The sequence below is a fragment of the Clytia hemisphaerica genome, unplaced genomic scaffold (assembly GCF_902728285.1).
Source record: "Clytia hemisphaerica strain Z4C2 unplaced genomic scaffold, Clytia hemisphaerica genome assembly, whole genome shotgun sequence".
Taxonomy (NCBI): domain Eukaryota; kingdom Metazoa; phylum Cnidaria; class Hydrozoa; order Leptothecata; family Clytiidae; genus Clytia; species Clytia hemisphaerica.
This window is the reverse complement of record NW_027104060.1, coordinates 1,169,072-1,194,967: the sequence shown is the minus strand read 5'-3', so window position 1 is coordinate 1,194,967 and position 25,896 is coordinate 1,169,072. Positions and strand designations below refer to the sequence as shown.

The window sequence follows — 25,896 nt, the reverse complement described above, 5'->3', positions numbered from 1 at the left end:
ACTTGTTTGAGTTAAGGAAACTTCAAGTTATAGAGGTTCCAGTTAAAGAGACTTTATTTTGTTGAAAATGTAAATTGCTATCATTGAAGGCGGACATACATTTATAATCAACGGAGTTGCTAAGGGTTCAGCCCTGAGAATGACCAAAAAATTAAGCAACTTGGCCCTGAAAGCATGAACCTGGAAAACAACCGAAAATACCTAAAAAAGAGGCATTTTCGACATTATTTGGCATTAAACTGTGTACTGATGGTATTTGAATACCAAACTGGAGGTATTTGTACTAGTAATCTCATGGTTATGAGGGTAATCGTCAGCCGTGCAAAATTACTCGAATCTGATTGGTTTAGAGGAGTGCAATTAATCGTTAATTGCACTATTACCACTTTTTGCACTCTTCGGCGGGGGGACACTTTTGTCCCCTTATTCTTTTCTCTCCCAAGTCCTGTGTCAGAGACTTTTTTTTACTATATAATAAAAAACAAAGACATTTTTTTTCTTCAATATAAAAAACAAAGACATTTTTTTTCTTCAATATAAAAAAGAACAAAGAAATTTTACGTTACAATAGCTTCTTTTAATTGAAAACAAAGAAAAATTACACTGCAATGTTTTCTTTTTAAACAAAAGAAAAAAAGGAGGTTTTCGAATGTTTACTGACGATTACCTCGGAATCGTATGTTTTGTCGTAACAAAAGAGAAAATACCGTAATTTGCACTCGTCCTTCGGACTCGTGCAAATTACTATTTTCTCCTTTGTTACTCGTGATTAATCGTTAATTGCACTCCAAACCATACGATTACAGATATTACATTACGTCAAATACTTTTTCGCATCAAGACGTCTTTTTTTAAGCTGGCGAATCTCACAAGGAAAATGGAGGAAAAAATCGATGAAAATGACCAAGAATTGCCGCTTAAAAATGAGGTTTGCACCCCAGAAAAATGCATTATTAGAGAAGGAACAACACCAAAAGACACTCTGACCTGTAGGAAGTGCCACCGAGATGTTCATTATGATTGTTCTGAGCTACCAATCTACCAAATACAGATTTGCTTAACGTTTAAATCTCGAAGTTTTCAATGCCAAAGTTGCGTTAAGATCTCGCCAGAGCTGATTGAACGAGTTGAAACATGCAAAAACACCAAAATCGAAGGACTTCAAAAGGAAATTAAAGCATGTGAAAACATCATGAAAGTACAAAATGAAGAAATTTCCCAACTGAAATCAAATGATGTGAACTTTCTTACAAAAGAAATCAAAGAAAGCCTGGAAACAAAGATGAGCATACTCGAGAAAAAGATAGAAACAAAGATCGAGAACATCTTAATCGAAAAGAAGCAAGAGGCAAAAGATGTTAGTTATGCTGAAGCTGTATCCAAACAGATGAATCAAAAATCAAATAAGGTGGAGAAAATAACTCGATGTGAAACAGTCGGCAAACAACGATCCACAGCATGTAACCTAATTTTCCATGGAATCAAAGAACATCTGGAGGATCCCAAGAATACAACGAAAATCTACGACGAGAAATTTATCAAGTACAGAATCCTTGGATTACAACTGGGTATCAAGGACATAAAAATTATAAACACACAGAGGATTGGAGTATTCACGGAAGAGAGAGAGGAGGAAGGGAGGTATCGACCAATCAAGGTAGTATTCGAAAATGAAGAAGACAAGAACAAAGTCTTGAGAGCCATCACGACATACAAAGGCCCTCCTTCATCCTATCGAGCAACAGAAGACCTCACAATTATTGAACGATTGGCAATCAAAGAATTGTGCAAGAGAGCACATGAGCTCAATGCTCAAATGAAAGACAAAAACATTCAATTTAAAGTCAGGGGAAGCCCCAGAACAAAACTTTACCTAAAGAAAATTGTAACAACAAGCGATTGTAAAAAGACAGGTTCTTAGAGGCCCACGGCGTGCCTTGAACCTCAATCCTTTAATAAATAATAAATAAATAAATTACTAGTACAAATTCGGGATAAATTTCCCGAGGTAAATTTTGAAATTTTTTGAAATTTCCCGAGTGCAACGAGGGAAATTTAAACATTTCGAAATTTGACCGAGGGTAATTTATCCAGAATTTCACGAAAACAAGCATGAGATTCCTGGTTAATCTCATGGTTTGGATTGAAATTCTAACAATTCTCGAGGACGTCAATTTGACACTGGAAATCAATCTGAATCTTTAAAAAGAGGTCTCAAAAAAGTCATAGAAATGCGAATCGAGTTTTAATTGGATAGTATTCCATTTACTTAAGCCTTCAAGGTTAGTAAGAAATTCGAAAAAGGTAATGAATTTCCAAACGATGGAAATCTCACTTTTGCGGGAAATTACAAAATCTAGGAGGGAAATTACAAAAGCTAGGAGGGAAATTACAAGTTCGCAGGAAATTACAAATTAACGTAAGCAAAAACGTCAATCGAATTTCGATCAACCATGAGATTATGGTCTTAAACTAAGATAAAAAGCAAAACATTTTGAGGTTGTTAGGCATTTTATGGCTCAAAATCCAGAAACAACTTTTTGCCTGAAATCCGGAAAATCCTTGACAACCCAAGACCTTAGCCAAAAATTAGGGTTGCTTATAAAAAAAATTCGTGGCGATAAAGTTCTGGCGATGCAACTAGTTTTGGGTGTTTGGAATCCTTCTTTATCATTTAAATTATCAACTTCATTGATAAATACATAACTGAAGTCATCCGAGACGCTAGAAGAGAATGTTTGGATTTTTGAATTTGGACTACTGTTTGTGATTGTGATTGGGATCATGGTGCACAGAAACTGAAACGTCAAGAATGGATGAAATTCAATTTATAGTTTCCACTTTTATCATTAAATTTATCTGGCCTAGCAAAAAAATCTTTCTATTGGATCGGAAATGAGGACAAATATTTCCCATCCAAAACGAGCGAGTTTAGACACAAACACCGGATTGAAAATAAAATATATTGTCAGATTTCGATTGATGAACAACTTGAAAACAAAGAACGCTCAATCTGTCCTCGTGATTGCTGTGCGAATCTTAAGGCTTTAGGCTATATACAAATAAAATACAGGATTACCCTCTAGCACTTCGTGTTTTCAATATTTAATCAATAGAATGTTTAAACTTTAAGATTTCAATGAAAAAGACATTCTTTTAACAACGCAACGCATTCGTTGGAAATTTGCTGACGACAACAAAAAATATAAGCAAGAGAATTGTGGGTAGTTTTATGAAGGTGTGTCCTCCTCAAGATATTTAGTATATTAGTCATCCTCTATTCAAATTCAAATTAAAAAGGGGAAAATTGTAAAACCTTTAAATATCTTTATTTAGTTGAACCCACAGGAGGTAATCATAAAGAATGTGCAAGAATAAATCAAAAGATCAATAGGTATCTAAACTAAGTATTAATTAAACTAATTAAGTCGACCTAAGTCTAAGCAACAATATACTACCTATATTCACTGCTTCATTAATGATGAAGTCTTAATTAGTTTGTGAAAACTGTTTGCGTTTGATTTTTAGTAGATGGAGGTCTATGAGAGATCATACATGCATTTTAGTATAGATTTGTTTTTTAGTTGTGATGAATGATGTTTTGATTTAGTAATTTTATGTTTCCGATAGAATACCACACTTTCGGCTATCCTACTAAACCAAAAGTTCACTCAAAATTCTTCTTATTTTGATTGGTCAATTCTCGAATTTATGATGTAATCAAGCTAAATAAACCACTCATTGGTCAGAAAAAGCAATTTGAACTTTTGAAAAGATAGCCGTGAGTAAGGTAAAGTGTTTATTTAGTGTTAATTTTCTGAATGTAAAATACCTCCGTTTTTACATTGGTTCATAGATAGATGGATTGATTAAACTTACTTGAATTTCGTTCGTTTTGAAAATTGAAGCTACAAAGGTTTGGTTTAGAAATATATTTCTCGACCCTTGAAATGTGTTTTTCTATAAGCTTAACGTTTATAAGCATATGCAGGCTCAGTTTTTGGTACCTAAACAATGGCTCTATTGTTTGAGAACAATAGAATGCTAAGCATAATGTGAGTCTGATATACTTGTTTATATGAACAATATGAGCAATCTGATTGGCCAAAAACGCGTACATAAATGCTGTATTTCATACCCGGGGGTGGGGGGGGGGTTGCAACTAGGGTTGCGAGCTGACGAAGAGGGGGGGGTGCCGCCCGATTTTCGAACATTGAACCCTTACCGCGACTAAAAAGGAGAAAACAAAGGAAAATTATGGGAATTTTAAGCCTTAGCGGGACAAATTTGACTAAATATCGATCTTTCAGGGGGTAAAAAGTTGAAATTTTCCTATTTTTCCGACCCTTTGTGGGACTAAAATTTGATTTACTGATTTTTCCGACCCTTAGGGGGACTTTGGAAGTCCAAAAAAGGTACCCTTAAGGGCGGCACATACCGTACCCTCCATTTGCCAAGTACCCCCCCCCGAGATTTCATATTGTTTAAAGACCACGTTCAAAAAAGGGGTCTGGTAAGCAAAATATCATATTTTGTACAATTTTATGATTAGAAAGGTTTTCTCTTCGCTTCCAATACACAATAAGTTATCAAAAGAGTTCATGAAAAGAATGTTTTGATCTTTTTAATGACCATTCGATTCTTTTTTCGAATGTTTTGATGTTGATTCCATCTAAATAAAAGTAAAAGAATAAAATATTGGAAGAGAAAAACAAAACAAAGAGCGACACAAGTGGAGAGAGAAAAGTTTGTTGATATTTTTCAAGCTGATGACAAATCAGTTATCACACTTTTACTCGTACAATATAGGATACATATGACGAAAAATCTGAACTCGAAAATTATATACCAAATTGTACTCTGTACCGTGTGATAACTATTACTAGGGTACTGAGCTTTCTATTTTGATATTGTTGAGACCCTACCAGGGACTCCTGAAGTTGAAAAGAGGTACCTTAAGCAGTGGCTCCTTACCCAAGTACCCAGCCCAAGGAAGTTTTGCACTTGAGGAGGGCATCTGATCGATCGAGGAAAGGTCATCTTTACTTCACAAATCCGCCCAAATAGGTCAGAAATTATTTTCGATTTGCTGAGGTTAGGTAAGCTTGTTCATGTGTTCTTATACGTTGTTTTTTTAAGAAACTAGTTTTACCAAGCAGCCTCAATATTTCTTAAATAATCAGCCTTTTGAGCCTTAAATGTTTCTTACATGTTTCTAAACTTTTTGACATACACGCTTTTTTTTATAAGAATACACTTTATAAGAATGTCCATGATGAAAATGGCCAAAAAATTAAGAATATGGTAAGAATACGACTATCATGGAATTTAGCAACTGAACCTAAGAATACCATTTTTAATGCATTTTAACCTGTAGATTGCCAATTTCGATCTTAACCTAAGAATACCGTAAGAATATTTTTGGATGATTTTCGCCAAAAAGTTAAGAATATCCATGATGAAATGAAAAAAACACCATTCTTATAAAAAAAAGCGTGTAATCAGCCTCATGGAAGGCTGGATTGGAAGGTTCTTAAAAAATAAAACGAATTAAAAAATGTTATTTTCTCATTCTCAGCCTCAGCATGATTCCTAGTTTTTAGGCATTCTGAGCCTCATGTTTCTTAAAAGTGTGTTTCTTAAAAAAAAAAACGTGTATACTCTTTAGCAATTCCACACCACAGCAAAGCCAAGTGAGTTCTTAAGCCGGGGGCTTCAAATTTAAAAAAATTATCTCAGGCTAAGCAAGATTACCATTAAGTTTATGCATAGCCTGGATGCTCAAAGTAAAAGCTTCAGATATCTAAAAATATTCGACAATACGTTTTGCCTACAGGTGGACTACATTGTCTTTCATACGTTGAAAAACTTTGCAACTCCTTTTTGAATTTCGAAAAAGCATTCATTTGTTTAATCTGATCATGAAATCGACTTAAACAGTGGATAAACTCGCTTTGCTGCTCAGTCCTGGACTCTTGCTCATCATGATGGTAGTTTTCAAAGCATTCCTATCGCTCCCAGCATATTGGAGCTGATCTGGCGTGGATCCAGTGTCTATTTGAGTCTGATTAGAGTCTCGAAATTGTCGGAGCTCTCACCCGTGGTGGTGCACGCTCGAAGTTTTCTTTGTATGCGATGTGTATTGAGTGGACAGGATCTCTACAAATCACATGGCAAACCACTTGAGGCACCTTTTTCTAATGGTGTCTATGATTGTTGATTTTACCGTGGGGGGGGGGGGGGTCGGTACTAAAATCCAAGACACATATGAGTACTAAAAGGTTTTATGACGATTTTTGACATACCCTCACCTAATTTTTGAAAAAGAAATTTTAGTACACATGTACTAATTTTTTTTGACATTTTAGCATAGTGACCACCTAAATATTTACTCAGAAACAGTCAAGACACTTTTGCTCTGCTCTACTTTAGTTATTGCAAATATTGATTGGTTATTTTCACCGCTAATTTACAGCTTGCTATTTCTTTTCTATCCAGTTATCCATGGTTCTTTACAAAAACAAAGCATTCAACTTCGAAAACATTTTTTGTTCCATAGTATATAAAAGTACACGTTTTTTTTTTTAAGAAACACACTTTTAAGAAACATGAGGCTCAGAATGCCTAAAAACTAAGAAACATCTAAGAAACATGCTGAGGCTGAGAATGAGAAAATAGCATTTTTGAATTCGTTTTTTTTAAGATCCTTCCAATCAAGGTTCCAGAAATATACATACATAACAGTTAGAAACACTTGAGAAAGTCAGAAAATCAATATAGAAGATAGGAAAGTACTGTAGATTAGTCAATTAGACTATTGTATTATCGACATGCGTCCTTTAAGCTTGACAAAGTTTAGAAACATGTAAGAAACATTTAAGGCTCAAAAGGCCGATTTCTTAAGAAACATTGAGGCTGCTTGGGAAAACTAGTTTCTTAAAAAAAAAAACGTGTAGAACATTAAATACACCCCTGTTTCACAGCCCCGATGGAACCTTTTTCCTCAGCGGGGATAAAAATTCCTATTGGAATCTGAAATTCAAGGGTATTTTCCCACCGGGGACGTAATTGTTGCTTAATTTGTGACACAGGAGTGTTTAAATCTTATATAGAAAGTTTTTATTTTTTTAATTTTGCCGAAAATGCTTGGTCAATTTCCTTAAATTTGGTGATTTTTAGTACTCATGTACTAAAATTTTTCTTAAATTTCTTGAAGACCCCACCTAATTTGTGATTTTAGTACACTTGGTACTAAAATGCTTTAAGGCTTTTTTTATACCACCACGTCACTAAAGTTCATGATGTCTGAAATTTTAGTACCGACCTTCCCCCTGGATTTTACACCAATCCGTTCTTTGATAGTACCGAGTTTATGTATGTGTGTTTTTCAGCGACGGAGACGGACCAACTGAGGACGACTCGATTTTGCGGGTAAAAAGTGCGGGTTTTTTCAAATCGCTTTACCGTCCTCAAAAGTGCAAATACATAAACTTGCTAGTGTCATTAAGAACACGATACAGAAATGTCAAGCCGAGAACAGCTGTAAAAATATGTTATTTCGAAGACGTTGGATGCATTTGGGTGTGATATTTTTGAGTGTTCAGTTCTCGGATGCTAAGCTTTTTTTGTATTTTAAGCTTGAGACTGACGGCCAACTCAGACGGCCAAAGTTGGCGGATGCTAGGCCCACTCAGTCAAAGACTTCATCCAAACCCATTGGGTTTCAGATATTCTGACAAACTTACATTAGAGGTAGAAATTTTGGCGGGAATCTAATTTGGCGGATAGCCAAAAAGTTTTTTCAGAGGGAATTTGATTTGGCGGATAGCCAAAAAGTTTTTTCAGAGGGAATTTGATTTGGCGGATGGTCGAAAAAGTTTTTTCAGAGGGAATTTGATTTGGCGGATGGCCGAAAAAGTTTTTTCCGAGGGAATTTAATTTGGCGGATGGCCGAAAAAGTTTTTTCAGAGGGAATTTGATTTGGCGGATAACTTGAAAAGTTAAATTTGGCGGACGAAGGCCATTTTTGTCCAAAAAACACCATTAAAAAAGGAAAGACCTGTTTTAAAGCCTGAAATAGCACACATTTGGGGGAATAAATAGAGCAACTTAAATTTGGCGGAAACTTAATTTGGTGGATGACCAAATCCGCCAAATCCGCTAAATTTTCTTCCCGCCAAAATTTCTTCCTTTAATGTAGGTTGAGGTTTTGCAGTAAGAGTTTTGAGAGTTATGAGTTTTGCAATAATTTCATTTTATAATCATGATCATGTCACATGCTCCAGGTTAATATTGAAAGGTTTTATGAGAAAATATTGCACCACTCTCTCTTACGGGTCATCCAGTCTGAGGGACCATTTCTTTTCAAACTTGACATGGAGGTTTAAACATAATCAGGAGCTTTCTGAAGGACACCCTGATAGTGATTTTACCATTTCGCCATCTTAATGTTGGTAAGGACCAACTTCGGGTTGCTATAGCGAATTCCGTGATGTGATTTGAATCAGTCGAACATTCAATTTTCCTCCAATACAACAAGTAAACAGTTTTGTTTATAAGCAAAAGAAAGTAAATAATACCGCATTCGAGCGCGACCCTATGATCGACCTCTTTCTCTAGCTGTCTACCCGAAGGTAGGAGAGGGCGTCACTCCTTCCCCTAGATTTCTCCACTTTCCCTCAATTTGTCTCTTTAAGTATCATTTTGGGAATATTTGGTATGACCCGGCAGGGGATCGAACCCACAACCTCGCGCACCATAGCTGGATGCTCTACTTCCATGCTAAATTATTTATTTTATACAGGGCGTGAAGTCTCAGCCCTTCTTTGTTCAACCAATAGTAATCGATTCCCAAAGAAATTAAAATTGGTTTTTGAAAAAGACAAATTGAGATATTCGGTCATAAAAATCTTCTTTGGATTTTTATTCACAAAAGAATTTGCTCCAGTTTTCTTCCGGACACACTTTATTTGAAAGCAATCAATTTATGTTGTTTAGATAGAAAAAAATGGCAAAACAAACAGACTTATTTTTATCACATAACTGGGGTAAGGGTCAAAGTAACCACGAAAAGGTTGCAAATATTAATGAGGAGTTGGTGAAGGTGGGTTACGTCACGTGGTTTGACGAGTATGATATGACAGGAAACGTTCGGGAGAAAATGGCGGAAGGTATCGAAAACACCAAATGTTTTGTGGTCTTCTTAACCAAAGAATACATGAAAAAAGTGACACATGGAGCAACGAATGATAATTGCAAAGCAGAATTTGATTATGCCAGCACCTTGAACATCCCAAAGATCTGTGTGATTTTGGACCCTTCCGTACGAAGCACGTCCCAGTGGAAAGGCAACATTGGATTGACTTTGAAAAAATACATTTATGTCAATATGTCAGAAAATGTAGACGACCCCGTTTATCTTTCAAACCAAGTGAAACTGTTGACTCGAGAACTCGAGTCAAGAGGAATTTTCCCAAAGCAAACAGTGTCGAGTAATGGTAAGAACCGTTAAGATCTGTTGATTTTGAATTTAAGATAAGACCCTAAAAGCTCTAGACTACATCATATCTTTCTGCGTTTCGAGCGGGGCCTAAAAGACTAGATCCGTTCGTTTGTCTAGAGGGGTTTCTTAAATGTCGCATTCTTGAGATTTTATAGTCTACACAATAGACAGCTCTAGTCACTCTAGAGAGGCAAAGCAAACTACAGAACTGGGAGTACATTGCCTTTTTTCTTTCTTTTAGAAGATGTCAAAAAACAAAATACTCCAACCAGCAAACCAAAGATTAAACTAGAGTGAGTTTTTTTGTCTTCGAGTTGGTTTCAGCCATCTAAACGAGCACAAATTTAGGCATCAATTTCGTGATACTTTGGACCCTTTCTGTGGTTGTCAACTAACTTGGAGAAAATCTCAAAACTTAATAAGCAGGGGGTTTGGAATAAAAATGTCCTAGGTGGAAAATTTTCGAAAAGGGGGCTAATACAGCAGAATTAGGGCAAGAGAGGGAACTTTCAAAAATATTTTCTCAAAAATCAATAAGGGGGGGGGGGTGGAATAAGAATGTCCTGGGTGGAAAATTTTCGAAAAATTAATTAGCGGGCCCCTTCGGCTATTAGGTACCCGAGAGTAACCTCGTATAACTTATGGCATGTCCAAAAAGGCCATAAGTTTTGCAAAGAAATCGGGGACCTTACGCCAAAGAAGCGTATTTGGATGTAGATTTGAGAAATGGCTGTTAATAAAATCATTTTTTTGTCTTTTTTGAGAAATTAAGGGAAATCTGCTTGATCTTAATAACAGTAATGATCAAAATATGATGAAATTTTTACCAAAATGCAACCCATTTTTAAAGGAAAGCAATTCATTAAGTAAAAAGTTTTCTGAAAAACGTTGACGTCGTCACTTTTTTAGCCGATATCAAATCTTGCCAATTTCCGCTAAACATCATCTGAAAAATTGAAATTTTTTTTCAAAGTTGAACCAATACCAGTCACTGGACAACATTTCATAATTTTTTGAGATATTAAAATTTTAAGTTTTAACTTTCCATTTGCCTATGACCTAGATTAGGGGTAGATACCAATCAAGTAGTCAGGCGGCTGAGAAGTAAGTGTGAGTCGGTAGATATAAGTTTGGCATGAAATTATGGCTAATCCTCGAATAATAAGTTTTGGGGAAAATTTGTCCCGATAAATACAATATTATTATAAATAAGTGAGGATCGCCTACAACCATAACTGCAGGGAGGGAGGGAGGTAAAAATATTTCATCCTGTCAGCTTTCAGTTAGAGCGTCGACTTGAACAGGGATTTCCGATAGCCATTATGAGCATGACGTCACGTGGTTATTAGCAAAGTAGACTCGGTTGGCAGAGGGCGGCCACCCAGCCATTCCATTACTGTGGCGCTTATCAAATAAAAGTTAAACCACGATTTAACCTGTGTTAAATCCAAATTTAACTTTCCATTTGCCTATGACCTAGATTAGGGGTAGATACCAATCAAGTAGTCAGACGGCTGAGAAGTAAGTGTGAATCGGTAGATATAAGTTTGGCATGAAATTATGGCTAATCCTCGAATAATAAGTTTTGGGGAAAATTTGTCCCAACCGAAGGTGAATGTCCATCCTCAAAATCTCTCTACGTTTATTAAAAATGATGGTTATGGACCAACCTTAAGAGATATTGGAAGATTGTACAAGATTCAGCAAAAATATTTCATCCTGTCAGCTTTCAGTTAGAGCGTCGACTTGAACAGGGAGTTGCGATAGCCATTATGAACATGACGTCACGTGGTTATTAGCAAAGTAGACTCGGTTGGCAGAGGGCGGCCACCCAGCCATTCCATTACTGTGGCGCTTATCAAATAAAAGTTGAACCACGATTTAACCTGTGTTAAATCCAAATTTATGATGTCATCAATCATGACGTGATAAAGAAATCTTTCCCTAATGTCTCAAAATTCAGCCATTTCTGAAATCTACATTCTAACGTATAAATGGCCATGTCTAAGGTCCCAAATTTCCTGGGCTAAACTTATGGTCTTTTTGGATATGCCATAAGTTTCTGGAGACATTATACAGTGAAGTCTTTTTAACTAAAACCTCTGTAACTCGAATGTCTCCTTAACTCGAACAAGTTTTCTGGTCCCTTTAGTTAACAATTCCTTATACACCTTACTCCATAACTCGAAGTTTCCTTAACTCGAACAAATTTGTGTTCCCCGTGAGTGTTTGAGTTATGGAGACTCCACTGCCAAAAATCATTTACAACTTTTTACCTGTGATAGCAAAGCAAAACAAAAGTGCTTTTCCCAGAAACTGAATTCAAAAATTACAGGAGGTCGTTATTTTGCAGCGTGTATTAATACCTTGGAACGTGCAATAACAATATATAATGATAAAAATAAGCCCGGTATAAAGCAGATATAATATAAGCAGATGGTTAATTAAAGTTGGTTATGTAATAGTTATCGCACGATGCCGAGTACAATATGGGTTACTTTACGAAAATAGCTAATTTTCGCGGTCGAAAAAAAAATTGTATTTCTCGGGAATTAATTTTCCTAGGAATTTTTCAAATTTAGCTAAAAAAAAGACAGCGAAAATTAGTTCCTGCGAAAATTTGTTTCCTTAAAGTATAGAATTATATCGAATTTTCGTCAGGTTATTGAAAACTCTTAAAAGAGAAAAATATATCCAATATTGTATTGTACGATAAAAAGTGTGACAACCGTGTGTGATTTGCTAACGGCTTCGAGTTAACGGCTTTTCGTCATAAATATAGAAAACTCTGAACGAGGAAAATATATCCTATATTGTACGAGTAAAAGTGTGATAACTGGTTTATCATCAACTTGAAAAATATCAGCAAACTTTTCTCTCTCCACTTGTGTCTCTCTTTGTTTTGTTTTTCTCTTCCAATATTTTATTCTTTAACTTTTATTTTGATGAAATCAACATCAAAACATTCGAAAAAAGAATCGAATGGTCATTAAAAAGATCAAAACATTCTTTTCATAAACTCTTTTGATAAGTTGTTGTGTAGTGGAAGCGAAGAGAAAAAATTATAATCATAAAATTGTACAAAATATGATCTCTCGCTTACAAGACCCCTTCTTTGAACGCGGTCTTGTATTTGTACGGTACGATATGAAATAATGTACGCGTTTTTAGCCGATCAGATTGCTCATATTTTCAATATGGATGATAAATTGCATAATCGCACGATGAGTTATTTTTTCTTTATTGGCGCGCCTTCAAAGAGAGCAATTAATCGTTAATTGCATCCTGTAGAGAGCAATTAATCGTTAATCACACTCTTCAATGAGGCGCCAATATTTACAAAATTGATTTTAATGTTTTTTCTTACATTTTTTTTGCATCGAACGTTTTAATTGGATTCGAAATTTATTTTGTGAGAAAGAAAATCAATAAACAACAATAAAAGAAAGACATAAAGAGAAGAGAAAAATATAAAACTCTCAGTGTAATTTCTGTAATTTACTTTCCTAACTGGGAAAAAGTAGTGAAAGCCATTGTGCGATTAGCTCGTAATCACATAATAACTCGTACAATTCGAATATAATTGCACTCGTGATTTTTTTGTTTCGAATTTTCCTCGTCCTTTCAGACTCGGGAAAATTAATAACAAAAAAATCACTTGTGCAATTATATTCGAATTGCACTCGTTATCATGTGATTACATATACATATCTTATGAAAGACCATGCAATATCTGATTATCATGAAATTAATAAACCTTTTATATTATCGATTTAGGCTTGAAAAGATTTCACCCAACAGCATCGCCTTTTCTATCAATCAAAAGAGTGTGAAAAGAATAAAACATGCCGAATGTTCGGTCGAAGGTAAAGAGAATTATCACGAAACGCTTTCTTCACAGAAATATCAATTGGCTTTACGTGATGACATACTTTGGTTACAAATCGAAATGGACATGATGACAGGATTCAACTACTTTTTTGACTTGATTTTCGTCGATAAGGAAGATACAGATGAGAGAATTCAATATGCAGTTCAATTAGAAGGTTTGTCCTGAAGTTTTATTTTATTGGTTTAAAGACTTTTATCTGTAAGGTCTGGGATGAGCTTGATCGCGGTGATGCACGATTATCCGGCACCCAGATGCAGAAATTTTTATCCGACACGCTAAAGCTCTGAAGGTCGGGAAAACGTTTCAACATCTGGAAGGTTCAGATTACGGAGTTTTGCAAGACCGCGTCAATGATTTTGCAGCTGGAGGTCTGGTAACCCAGCCCTTGTTTTCGGGGATTGGCGGTTCCAGCTGAAATATCTTCAGGCTTACGCACAAAGGTAGTAATAGACCTTATCGGAGTTTTTGATTTTTCTAAAAAAGCGATGCATTGTGGGGTTGTTTCGAGTGTGTTACAATAGAAATCTCTTAGGAATTCCTCGAGGGAATTCTATTATAATACACTCGAAACAATCCCACAATGCATCGCTTATTTAGAAAAATAAAAAACTCCGATAAGGTCTATTGAACTGAGACTTCGCGTGGGGGCCGCCAACCCGCCATCGTAATATCAGATAAGATGCACGATGGCCTTTTTTTAATTGTAAAAAAGCTCGAAATATACTCGCGTTAGTGACCTGGGGGGGGGGGGTGTACTTTTCTAACCGACCGACGAGGGTGTGCAAAAAAGGTACCCTACGAGGGACTAATTATTCTAATTTGGTGTTATTTGCAGTCCTACAAAAGGTACCCTGACCAGTGGCACATCCCTGTACCCCTTTTTCCCAAGTACCACGTACTTTTGCCAGCTCTTCAGGAGATTTTATAGATGGAATTCTACTTTTATTTTTATTATTTTGCGACCCTCTTTTTTGGGTATCTTGGCCTGTAAAACAACAAATTAAATTGGACTCGCCTAATAATGGGCAATTAGCATTTTCTTACAAAAATCTTTCAAATTGTTAGCAGAAAATTGAACTATTTGAAATTTTTCGGAAAAGATTTATAAATTTGTGTATCAAAAGTTATGACTATTTTTTATGAAATTGGGATGAGAATTTTCCAAAAATCACTATTCTCAAGATTTTGACACAAAGAAACTTTTACAGAGATTTTCTGAAAATCGACACGTTTTTTTATTAGAACAGTTAAAAATTACATTCTCTTGTTCTTCCATGTCCTAGTGTCTCTAGAAAAGCACTTCGGACCAAAATATTACATACTTAACCCCTTATGCCTTATACCAAAATTAGAGCACATGATTGGAAAGTTTCTAAAAGGCGGGGACACTTCTAACTAGCAGACACTAACCCTGTTCCCCGATGGTTTCCGCTAATTGGAGGCTCCACTGAATTCAACTTGCATATACGTTGAGAAAATTGAATACAAAACATTAAACTTTTTCCGCATCCTGCACATAAATCAAATAAGAGATTGACCAGTGTTGTCTTTTTTCTTCACCGTAGGAAAAAATAGTTGCACTGTGATGGATGCAAATTGCAAAGAGAGTGGTGTGTTGGTTTTTGCTCACGAGAGTGGGACATCAAAAAGTATACATTCCTACAAAGTACAACAACACATCCGTGATGAAGATCAATGCAAATCTATCACAACGGGTCCCTCAGTTATCACAACTGTTGGACAATTCCATCAACGGGCAAGACAATATTACATCGACCATCTATACACCAATTCGTTCCCTCCTGCTTTTTACCTGAAAGATGAAATATACAAAACACTCACTGAAAAATTACGAAAATACGTCTTCTTTAAAAACGCAAAAATAATAAATGGGTACAACTATAGAGCTCATTTGGAAATGTTTGGGCTCACCGGAGACCAGTGTTCAGATATTGTGAAAATCACCCTCAATGGAATCGAAATATTGATAGCTGCGAACACAGAGAATAACGTTCTCTTTGTGTTTGGGGTAAATGAAGAGCCACTTAAAGTTCATAAAGATTTGTCCAATTTGAATGATGTTTTAAGAGTCCTTTACCACATTAGTTATGGATTGATCCAAAAGGAGTGCATCGGTCTTGTCGGCATTCTCGTCTGTCCAAAGCTTTCAAATGATGACATCAAAAATCATCCAGCATTGAGTATCGACCCAAGTAGCAAGATGCTGTTTCTCACCTCTGAGCACTTCCAAAATGAAAGAATGTTCACTACTTGGATAAACAAATTGGTTAAGATTGTGCTAGATTACATGAGAGAAATTCGCAATAAATCAGATGTTGCAGTGAAGGAAGAGAATTTCGAGATTCTACTTGGAGGCATAATGGCATCTTCGGCTCAAACCAGTCTCTGTTTACCAAGAATGACCTCTGACCAAACAACCAAGGTAAAGTATCAATTCAATTATTTTCTTGCTACAAACTTATAATAATAATAGTCAGCTAAATTGTCAAAGTAAATATAGTCTCCATGAATTGAAGAACACACAAGGAGAACCCACCTGTTTGAGTGTGGAAATGTCGAGTTATCAGGATTGGCTTATAAGGCATTGTTAACCATTAAACTTTTTCTAGTTAAGGACACGTTACAGAGGTTCGAGTTAAAGAGACTCTACTGTAGAAAAAATTTCAACATTGGTTTATATCTACGACTAGTCAACACTGTAGATTGTTAACCGCACCGGTTACTTTTTCGAATCAGTCTACACGGCATTTTGCGCAATGCAATTGGTTCTTTTCGCATGACGACGGGCCTACACTGCCCAGAGTTGCCCGTCGTTAGGAAAATTCATTGTGATGTCACTTTTTCAAAGGAAAATGAACAATGCATTGACATCATTTTTGGACATTTTTTTGAGTTTTTCACACTGGTCTTTGCAGGGTTTCAGTTTCATGCTTCCCTTTTCTTTTTCCCCTTGGTCATTGCTCACTGTTTTCAGATTTTTCATCTAAAAATATATTTGATTTCTATTATATGTATATCCAAATAAATTTGTGATTTGTCTTATCTATATACTAAAAGTCTAATTCTGAATGAGCTGTGGGGGGGCCATTTTGATTTTTTTCCAAGTCTCTTTTTAAATCGAGCTCCGAGCGGGAAAACAGTACATTGTTCTTTTTTTAGGCGGAGTACGTTTCTTTTGAGACACGTCACCGGAAAACATGCCTACGGTTCCTTGCCGATCGGGAAACGTCACCCGGTTCGGAAGCGTAATTTTGATCGGACCATACTGCTTTCTAACAGTCAAAATAAAGATAGCGGCAAAAATAAACAACTGGTTGCTACTGCTCTTTCGCTAATTTTCTTTTGTTTTTATGCCTTAATGAGTTGCATTGATTTAATTTTTGTGTGATTGTTACAAGAAATGGTTGATGATAAAGTTTTAACACGCACATTATTATTCTTTCCTGGATTTGATGCTTCGTTTGGTTTGGCATTGTATTCTTGATTGAAAAACAGGACATTTTTTATCAACTTTCACAACAAACTTATCTCAATTTTGGCCGTATATTTACACAAATTCTAACAAGGACGCAATATTTGTGGATAAATCTGACCATGCTAGGCTGCTAGGTATATTTGAAAAATTAAATACTTGCAACATCAAAAAAGTTTGAACTCACTTTTTTTATGATGGTTGTCAGATGGTAGATGTAGATGCGGCACCCAAATGGTTGTGGTTGGATAAGAACTGGTTTGAAGTAAAAATTTAAATCCAGAGCTGAATTTACTGATTAATGATTGAATTTCCCTTGGTATTTTAATATGCATTTTAAACGTGGAAAACTTTTGGTTGTGAATTTGGACATTTTCTTGCACGTGCGTTTTAAAACGTGGAAATTTTTGCTGTGAATTTGGACATTTTCTTCCACGTGCGTTTAAAACATGGAAATTTTTGCTATGAATTTGGACATTTTCTTCCACGTGCGTTTAAAAAACATGGAAATTTTGCTGTGAATTTGGACAATTTCTTCCACGTGCGTTTAAAACATGGAAATTTTTGCTATGAATTTGGACATTTTCTTCCACGTGCGTTTAAAACATGGAAATTTTTGCTATGAATTTGGACATTTTCTTCCACGTGCGTTTAAAATGCGGAAATTTTTGCTGTGAATTTTGACATTTTCCACGTGCGTTCAAAACGTGGAAATTTTTGCTGTGAAATTGGACATTTTCTTCCACATGCGTTTAAAACATGGAAATTTTTGCTATGAATTTGGACATTTTCTTGCACGTGCGTTTAAAACATGGAAATTTTTGCTGTGAATTTGGACAATTTCTTCCACGTGCGTTTAAAACATGGAAATTTTTGCTGTTAATTTGGACATTTTCCACGTGCGTTTAAAACGTGGAAATTTTTGCTGTGAATTTGGACAATTTCTTCCACGTGCGTTTAAAACATGGAAATTTTTGCTATGAATTTGGACATTTTCTTCCACGTGCGTTTAAAATGCGGAAATTTTTGCTGTGAATTTGGACATTTTCCACGTGCGTCTAAAACGTGGAAATTTTTGCTGTGAATTTGGACATTTTCTTGCATGTGCGTTTTAAAACATGGAAATTTTTGGTTGTGAATTTAGACATTTTTTTACATGCGTTTAAAACGTGGAAATTTTTGCCGTTAATTTGGTCGTATTTTCTTCCACGTGCATTTTAAACGTGAAAAACCTTTGGTTGTGAATTTGGACATTTTCTTGGAAATTTTTGCTGTGAATTTGGACATTTTCTTCCCTGTGCGTTTAAAATATGGAAAACTTTCACTTTTGTCGTAAACTTGAAATTTTCTTCCACATGCATCTAAAAAAATGTAGAAAAGTTTTCCTGTCAGGCAAAAATAAAAAATGAGTGTTTTCGAAATGTGGGTGAAGAAAAAAAGCTTTCATGCAGTATAGATATGCCCTCCGATGCATCGGAATGGGTCCTACCCACGGTGGAGTAGGAATCACAGCGCAAGCAGACATTGCAACCCTGCAGATGCGAGCTGCCGAGCCATGGTGTTTACCACGACACTCGAACTACACGGGAGAACGGATGTCCTCACAGGTGTAGAACCTCCTGAGTGTCACGGCACACCACAATGTCTGAAATATCTACCCATACTCTTGTATCAGAGTTATGGTACCCAATTCCCCTCACATGGCATGGGTTGACCCGGGCGAAGGAGCATTCACTTGCCAAGTGAATCGTAGTGCCACGGTGGGTATCGAACTCGAGCCTCCTGGACAGAAGTCAAGCACGATAACCACTACACCACTACGCCGAGTAGTACTTTCATGCAGTTGGCCAGAAAAAAAATGTATTTGCTTTTTTTGATAAATTAAGTAATGAGATCATTGAAATAGAACTTTAAAGATAACTTTTTTATGTTCAAACAGTATTCACAGTATGAAGTAAGCCCTGAATATACTAATGTATCAACTACTAACAAACAAATCTTGATTTACAAGTGGGAATATCTATAACCAAACTACTTTGATAGCTTGAATGCTCCAACATATATATATATATAGATGAACCCATTGTCTGCGGCTGGGTCATAAAATTATTATTTTTCACCCGGCCGTATTCCGGAAACTCTAAATTTTATTATTTTCGCCTCAATTGAAAATTTTCCACCCAAAGGGCTTTTGATGTGTTCAACAACACTCTACTCGGCAGGTGCGACGCCGGGTGACGGCTAGTTTAAAACTAAATGCGTTGACATCATTTCTCTCATTTTTTATTTCTGACGTCGGAAATTATGACAATTTTTTATCTCTTTTCGCTTTTTTTTCGCTTTATTTCGCTAATTTTCCTGGATAAAATGCTAAAAATCAATCGAAGCTGAATGAAACGGTTAACAAATACAATAATGACCGGTTTTTTCGGGCTGTACTGAGAAATATTGTCCTCGGTCAACAAAACAACCTCGCAAGCTCGGTCGTTACTTGACCTCGGGCAATATTTCTGAGTACAGCCCTCACTAACCGTGCAAAACAACCATTAGCAGATGACACTGAGAGTGCACACTCATCAAGAACACAACTACCAGAGGAAGGTTTGTTTTTGTCTTCGATGTCTCTTTATGTGATGTATCCTAAAAATTGTAGAACTCAAAACAGCTCATCCATTCTAAGCTCTGCTCTAAAGAATAAAGGGGGGGGGTCAGTGTACTAGAAAGCGGCATGTATGTGTACTACAAGGTATTTTTTCAAAACTTGACACCCACCCACCCCTGAAGTACACCATACTACATGGAAAAATCCCAAAACCACCCCATACCCCCTATTTACTACCGGGTAGTACCTGGAAAAAAACCAAAACCACCCCATACCCCCCATTTACTACCGGTTACTACCTGAAAAATCCGGAAAATAGAGAAACTTTTTTCCGAAAATCGGAAAATCGGGTAAACATTTTTCCAAAAATCGGGAAATCGGGAAATCGGGAAAACTTTTTTTCGGAAAATCGGGAAATTGGGAAAACTTTTTTCCAAAAATCGGAAAAACAGGAAAAAATTTCTCAAAAATCCAAAATGCGTGAGAAATCAAACTTTTCAAAAATTACGTGAGACCATGTGGAAATGCATGTCTCACAACCAATGCGTGAGAGTTGGCACCTCTAATGTACGAATGTTGAATGTTTGAATTCAAATGTTCGAATGTTTACATTGACTCGATAAACCTTCATTTCAGTGGGATCTGGTAGGATTTCAATTCATTCCAAGAAGTTTGGAAGAATGATCTTGGACAAACTTGGCTTGATCAATTTATAATAGAACAACTTTACATTTATATTTTAGCAGATAATTTCTGAACCTTTTTGTTTCCACACTGTTAACATCGATTTTGGACCCAACACCTCTATTTTGGTACACAGGTAGTAAAAATCAAAATCGATTTTGGACCCAACACCCCAATTATATTACACAGGTAGTACATGACAAATTTTTTTCTCAAACACCCACCCACCACAGGATACATGCCACCTTCTGGTACACTGACCCCCCCCCCTGAAGAATAGAATAGAATTGTCTTTTTGCTTTCGCGAAATCGACTGTGCTCTAATGTTCATGTTTATGATTTGCGCTTGTTTGGTTCGATCTTTTTACTTTAACCAATCATCGCGTTCAAAAGATCATATAATATTCATCCCCGCTTGTTATTTTTTCGAATCCCCCCGGACCTTATTAGGACCCCCCCCCCCGTTTATTAATTTTAAAAATTATTTTCAGCTGTCATAGAGAAGGCCCCTTATTTTGCTCTAAATAGCCTGATTTCAGCCTTTTTTTTGGCTTTTCAGAAGTACAATTTCCAACCCCCCCCCGGCAATTAGGTCCCCCCTGTTTATTAAAATCTCAAAAAATTTCCAACCCCCCCATTTATGCGGCACCTAAAAGTAAAGAGCCATGTTCTTTAGAGTGCATACGTGCCAGTGCAGCTGCACAGAGATCGAATTCGAATTGTCTGACTTCGAGGCTGCACAAATAGAGGAATTAATTTTCAATAATCTTTTCTCAAATGTGCTAGAAATATATTGTCGTGCTAAGTAAAAGTACTGTGACCATCAACTTTTGGATAATTTCAGTTTCAGCGAGAGAAGTTTCTCGAGATGCGAAAAAAGAAATTGACTACTTGTTGGACCCTTTGAAAATCAAATCAAATCACGAGTCAATGACAGTATTGAAAGATCTTTCGACCAAAATAGAGTTTATCAAAGGGGATTGTGGCCACCCTTATAAAAGTGAAATCAAACCTTCACTATACATTGTACCAAAGAACCAAACCATTCTTTCCGCTCATGCTATCCCCATAATGACAATCATTTTGAGGAAATGTTTACAAATCAAGGGTCAGGAAGAAACTGTTATCATTTGTAGTAATTTAAAGCAAATACAGCTCGTCGAATATGCTTTGAGAAGATTGGGGAAAGACTTTATCACAAAAAATTCAAATGCAAATGAAAACAAATCTCAGACCATAGAAACCTTGGATGAACCTGGGATGATTTTGATAACAGACTATCGGCTTTTAAGAGGCCTTGAGGTCCTTCATTCAATTGTTTTTATCGATAAAGAAGAGGAAAATGCTGCCGGTCTTTTAGTTGAAACTCTGACTCGAACCATCACTCAATTGGATATGATTGTTTTACCAAAATCACACAAACGAACCAGTCTTTCAGGTTTAGAGAGGGCGTTGAAATCTTATGAGAGTGGCGGATTGGTGGGCGCAATCAGATTAAAGGTTAAGCAACGAGGTGGGAGAGTGAACATCACTGTGACCGAACATGGTTCTACAGAAAGTTTTGACGAGACACTCAGTGAAGAAGATTACCAATATGAAAAGATGATCGAAAATGTAGGTCCACAAGATGAAGAACTATTCAACACTTTCAGGTAAGTTCTTTGTAAGCTAAAAAATGTAACGAAAGTACCTGGCGTTGTTCCTGACTCATTGATATGCATGTGATAAAAGGAAAAAATGTTGGTTTTTGTACACCCTTGAACCTAAGAGGAATTATTTTGACTTTTTTTTACCCTTAGAAGGACTTGGAAGATTAAAAAACCAACCCTTATCACGTACACCCTGTGTCTGAGTAGCATCTCCTATGGGTTTGGAAATTGTATATCAAGGAGAGCTTTTTCTTTCTTTTTTAGGAACCGATTTTCCTTAAAACAAAAAAGGTAACGCTACTCAATATTTATTGTTTTCCATTGTTGGGTCCCTTTAGATTTCGACTTCATTTTCGAGGAAGAAAAACTTTTGACGGAAAGATTTGATAGCTCACTAACGGGTAGCCCGTACTAAAATCTTCTTCGGTGAAAAGATAATCTAACCATCGCTAAGTTCAGCCGCCATTTCACGTGTCTGACTCATTTTATCGCAAACTTTTGCAAAGAATTTTTCAAAAACATAAAAATTCGCCTGTGGGAGGGATGGCAGATGCACATTAACGGCTAGAATTAATTATGGGACAACAATTTATATCGACTCTCCATCATAGCTAACGCTTTCAAAGTCTTATCACATTACGTTATAGATTGAAATGGAACGGGGAGATAGTAGATAAAATCACGCTAAAAAATGGTAGAACTTTATCGTTTCAAGGTAAGTTTCGAATTTTCTCGATCAAGTTTTCTTTGGAAAACTCAAGCAATCAGATAATTAATTTTTGTTTATCTGCTCTGTAAACTGAAAACGGTTGTTTTGGGAACATCTTAACAATAGTACTAAAAGTAAGTTTTTGTCAAACTTTTCCCAATCTACAATACAGATTTTTTTCGATATTTCTTTCAGATGTTTACGAGTTATTGAAGTCGAAAAAGTTTGAAGAATTTAACGAGATAGCGGAAGAATATCCGCACATGCTCAACAACTTGCGTGGACATGACGACAGGACATTACTGATGAAAGTCGTTTCGAATAATAATACCGACAGGACATTACTGATGAAAGCTGTAATGGAGAATGATACCGGCGTAGTGAATCATTTGTTAGATTTCCCTCAAGATGTTTTCATCGTTGATAGAAAAGGTAACAACTTTATGCATGACGCTTGTATGGTAGCAAATGAAGATACACTACGTTTGTTGGATGAGAGGTTGGAGGGGAAGGACAGTTTAACCCTAAAAAGGTAAGAATACATTAAGAATATTTCACTTTCAATTTTGGCACTTTCTTAAGAATACTCGACCCTCATCCAAAGTACACTATTCTTATGAAAACAAGCAATATGCTGAATGGACCTACCTGATGATTAAAGTTAGATAGCAATGCGAAAAGAAAAATGAAAAAAATCAGTCAGAAAATATAGCGTTTAGCGAAAATACACAACACAATAAGTTCATCATTGATTGTTGATGGGGGGAGAGGGAAGGGTTGTAGGGAAATAATAAATAGGAAGTTCTGGTCGCAAAAATCAGTTTTATCGACAATTGAATCATGCTTGATGGTGAGCATTGTTATGAATAATGTTTTTGTGTGAAAAGCATAGAAATATAAGGAAAAAATCCAATGAAAATCTGCAAAAACGGCGATTTCCTGCATTTTCAACCGGAAAAAATTGTTTCTCAAAAATCGAACCCGGCCATGTTTTGAGCATTGCGAATACGCATCTTTCTGAAAAAAAATTTCTTTCGAAAATCGGGCTCCGTCACATTTTGGGCATTGCCATTTTGCATCATTGTGCAAAAAATCAGAAAAAACTAATGAGCCAATCTCGAGAAAAGCTGGTAACTAACGGACGGACGGACGGACAGACCGACGGACGGACAAAGGTTAATTTATAGGACCTCCAGGTAGGTCCAACAGGTAGGTCCAAAAAACGTGTATTACATTAAGCCGAAATCTTTCTTTGCCAACTGTAGATTTTAAATCGAATGTTACCTTGCATTGTTCCTGGCTCATTGATATGCATTTGATTAAAGGAAAAAATATTGCTTTTTGTACACCCTTGAACCTAAGAGGAATTATCTAGACTTTTTTTACCCTTAAAAGGACTTGGAAGATAAAAAAACCCTTATCACGTACACCCTGTGCCTGAGTAGCATCTCCTATGGGTATGTAAATTAGGAACGACTTGATAGAAGGAACCGAATTTCCTTAAAACAAAGAAGGTAACACTACTCAATATCTATTGTTTTCCATTGCTGGGTCCCTTTAGATTTCGACTTCATTTTCGACGAAGAAAAACTTTTGATGGAAAGATTTAATGGCTCATTAAGGGTAGCCCGTACTAAAATCTTCTTCGGTGAAAAGATAATCTAACCGTTGCTAAGTTCAGCCTCCATTTCACGTGTCTGACTCATTTTATCGCAAACTTTTGCAAAGAATTTTTCAAAAACATAAAAATTCGCCTGTGGGAGGGATGGCAGACGCACATTAACGGCTAGAATTAATTATGGGGCAACAATTTATATCGACTCTCCATCATAGCCAACACTTTCAAACTCTTATCACATTACATTATAGCTTGGAATGGAACGGGGAGATAGTAGATAAAATCACGCTAAAAAATGGTAGAACTTTATCGTTTCAAGGTAAGTTTCGAATTTTCTTGATCAAGTTTTCTTTGGAAAACTCAAGCAATCAGATAATTAATTTTTGTTCATCTGCTCTGTAAACTGAAAACGGTTGTTTTGGGAACATCTTAACATTAGTACTAAAAGTAAGTCAAACTTTTCCCAATCTACAATACAGATTTTTTTCGCTCTTTCTTTCAGATGTTTGGGAATTATTGGAGTCGAGAAAGTTTGAAGAATTTGACGAGATAGCGGAAGAATATCCGCACATGCTCAACAACTTGCGTTTTGGAGATTACTGCATGACATTACTGATGATAGTCGTTTCGAAGAATTATACCAAAGCATTGGATCATTTGTTAGATCTCCCTCAAGATGTTTTCATCGTTGATAGAAGAGGTAACAACGTTATGCATCACGCTTGTAGTCGCGCAAATGAAGATACACTACGTTTGTTGGATGAGAAGTTGGAATGGAAGGACAGATTAATCTATAGACATAGCCTTGCCGGCGGCTATAAACCTTTACATTTTGCAGCATGGGAAAACAATCATCCAGCAATCGAATGGCTGTTGAAGAACGGCGTAGACGTCAATATTCGCGCCAATTCTGGTAAGCGTGCTGATGATGATTACAATTGTGATGAGAAGACCAAAAGGTTGATTGGCAACGCTCGTCGTCGTCAACAAAAACAATCATAACAACCCTGTCTCACAGCCCCGGTGAAACTTTTCCCCATACCGGGTAAAAAATTTTCTATCGAAATCCCAATGGGAAATTCAGTGTGAATGGTTTTGGATAGCAATTTTTTACATTGAATTCTGAATGGGGATGAAATCAAAGTCAATTTCCAAGCAAGGCTGAAATTGTAGGGTATTTTTCCCACCGGGGACGAAGTTTTGGTCAAATTTTCCAGTGGGGTTGGGGTTCCAGCAGGTCTGTGACACAGAGAGGTATCATAGAAATTACTGAAGGTTTCTCAACTACCTGTTCCCTGAATGGTGGTTGCAGTTCTTGCTAATAAAGGTTGGAATATAATAGAATTTCTGGAATATTACGTCATTTTTCAGAAAATTTCAATTTCAGCACTTCGTTTCATTGGTAATAATAAGCTTTGGGAGGGTTTCCAAGCTATATATAATTTCAGCATAATTGGAACATTCCCGAAGTTTTAGATTTTTGAGATCGTTAGCAAGTAAGTTACAGCGCTTCAAGCTGGTTTCAATGTCTTGCAGGGAATTCCCCTATCGTATATTATGACTTCGATCATAGTTTCAAAAATCAAACTGCACACGCAGACAAATATTTGTCTAGTATTTAAACGCACACATTGATTGTAAGATAGAATTCGCGCGTCACTTTATCAATTTTTTACGTTATTTAATTTATCCGCATTTATATATTTTTTCTCAGTGTCCCTGTAGGATATTTCAATTTTTTTGCATC

General features: G+C 36.3%; 3 protein-coding genes across 4 annotated transcripts in view; 2 read left to right on the top strand and 1 right to left on the bottom strand.

The window, feature by feature from the left end:
• Window positions 1-25,896, bottom strand: part of LOC136812437 (cilia- and flagella-associated protein 251-like) — a 68,286-nt gene that overhangs the window by 12,550 nt on the left and 29,840 nt on the right. The gene's annotated exons all lie outside the window — the stretch shown is intronic.
• LOC136812439 (uncharacterized) lies at window positions 9,002-16,246 on the top strand. The gene is made up of 4 exons (XM_067068937.1): window positions 9,002-9,497; window positions 9,744-9,795; window positions 13,280-13,548; window positions 14,960-16,246. The coding sequence occupies exons 1-4, from the start codon at window positions 9,008-9,010 to the stop codon at window positions 15,877-15,879; spliced, it is 1,731 nt and encodes a 576-aa protein (XP_066925038.1). The 5' UTR covers window positions 9,002-9,007; the 3' UTR covers window positions 15,880-16,246.
• Window positions 18,948-25,401, top strand: LOC136812462 (uncharacterized). The gene is made up of 7 exons (XM_067068963.1): window positions 18,948-19,488; window positions 21,018-21,825; window positions 22,087-22,113; window positions 22,470-22,537; window positions 22,727-23,063; window positions 24,401-24,468; window positions 24,652-25,401. Exons 2-7 carry the CDS (start codon window positions 21,104-21,106, stop codon window positions 25,149-25,151), a joined length of 1,722 nt encoding a protein of 573 aa, XP_066925064.1. The 5' UTR covers window positions 18,948-19,488; window positions 21,018-21,103; the 3' UTR covers window positions 25,152-25,401.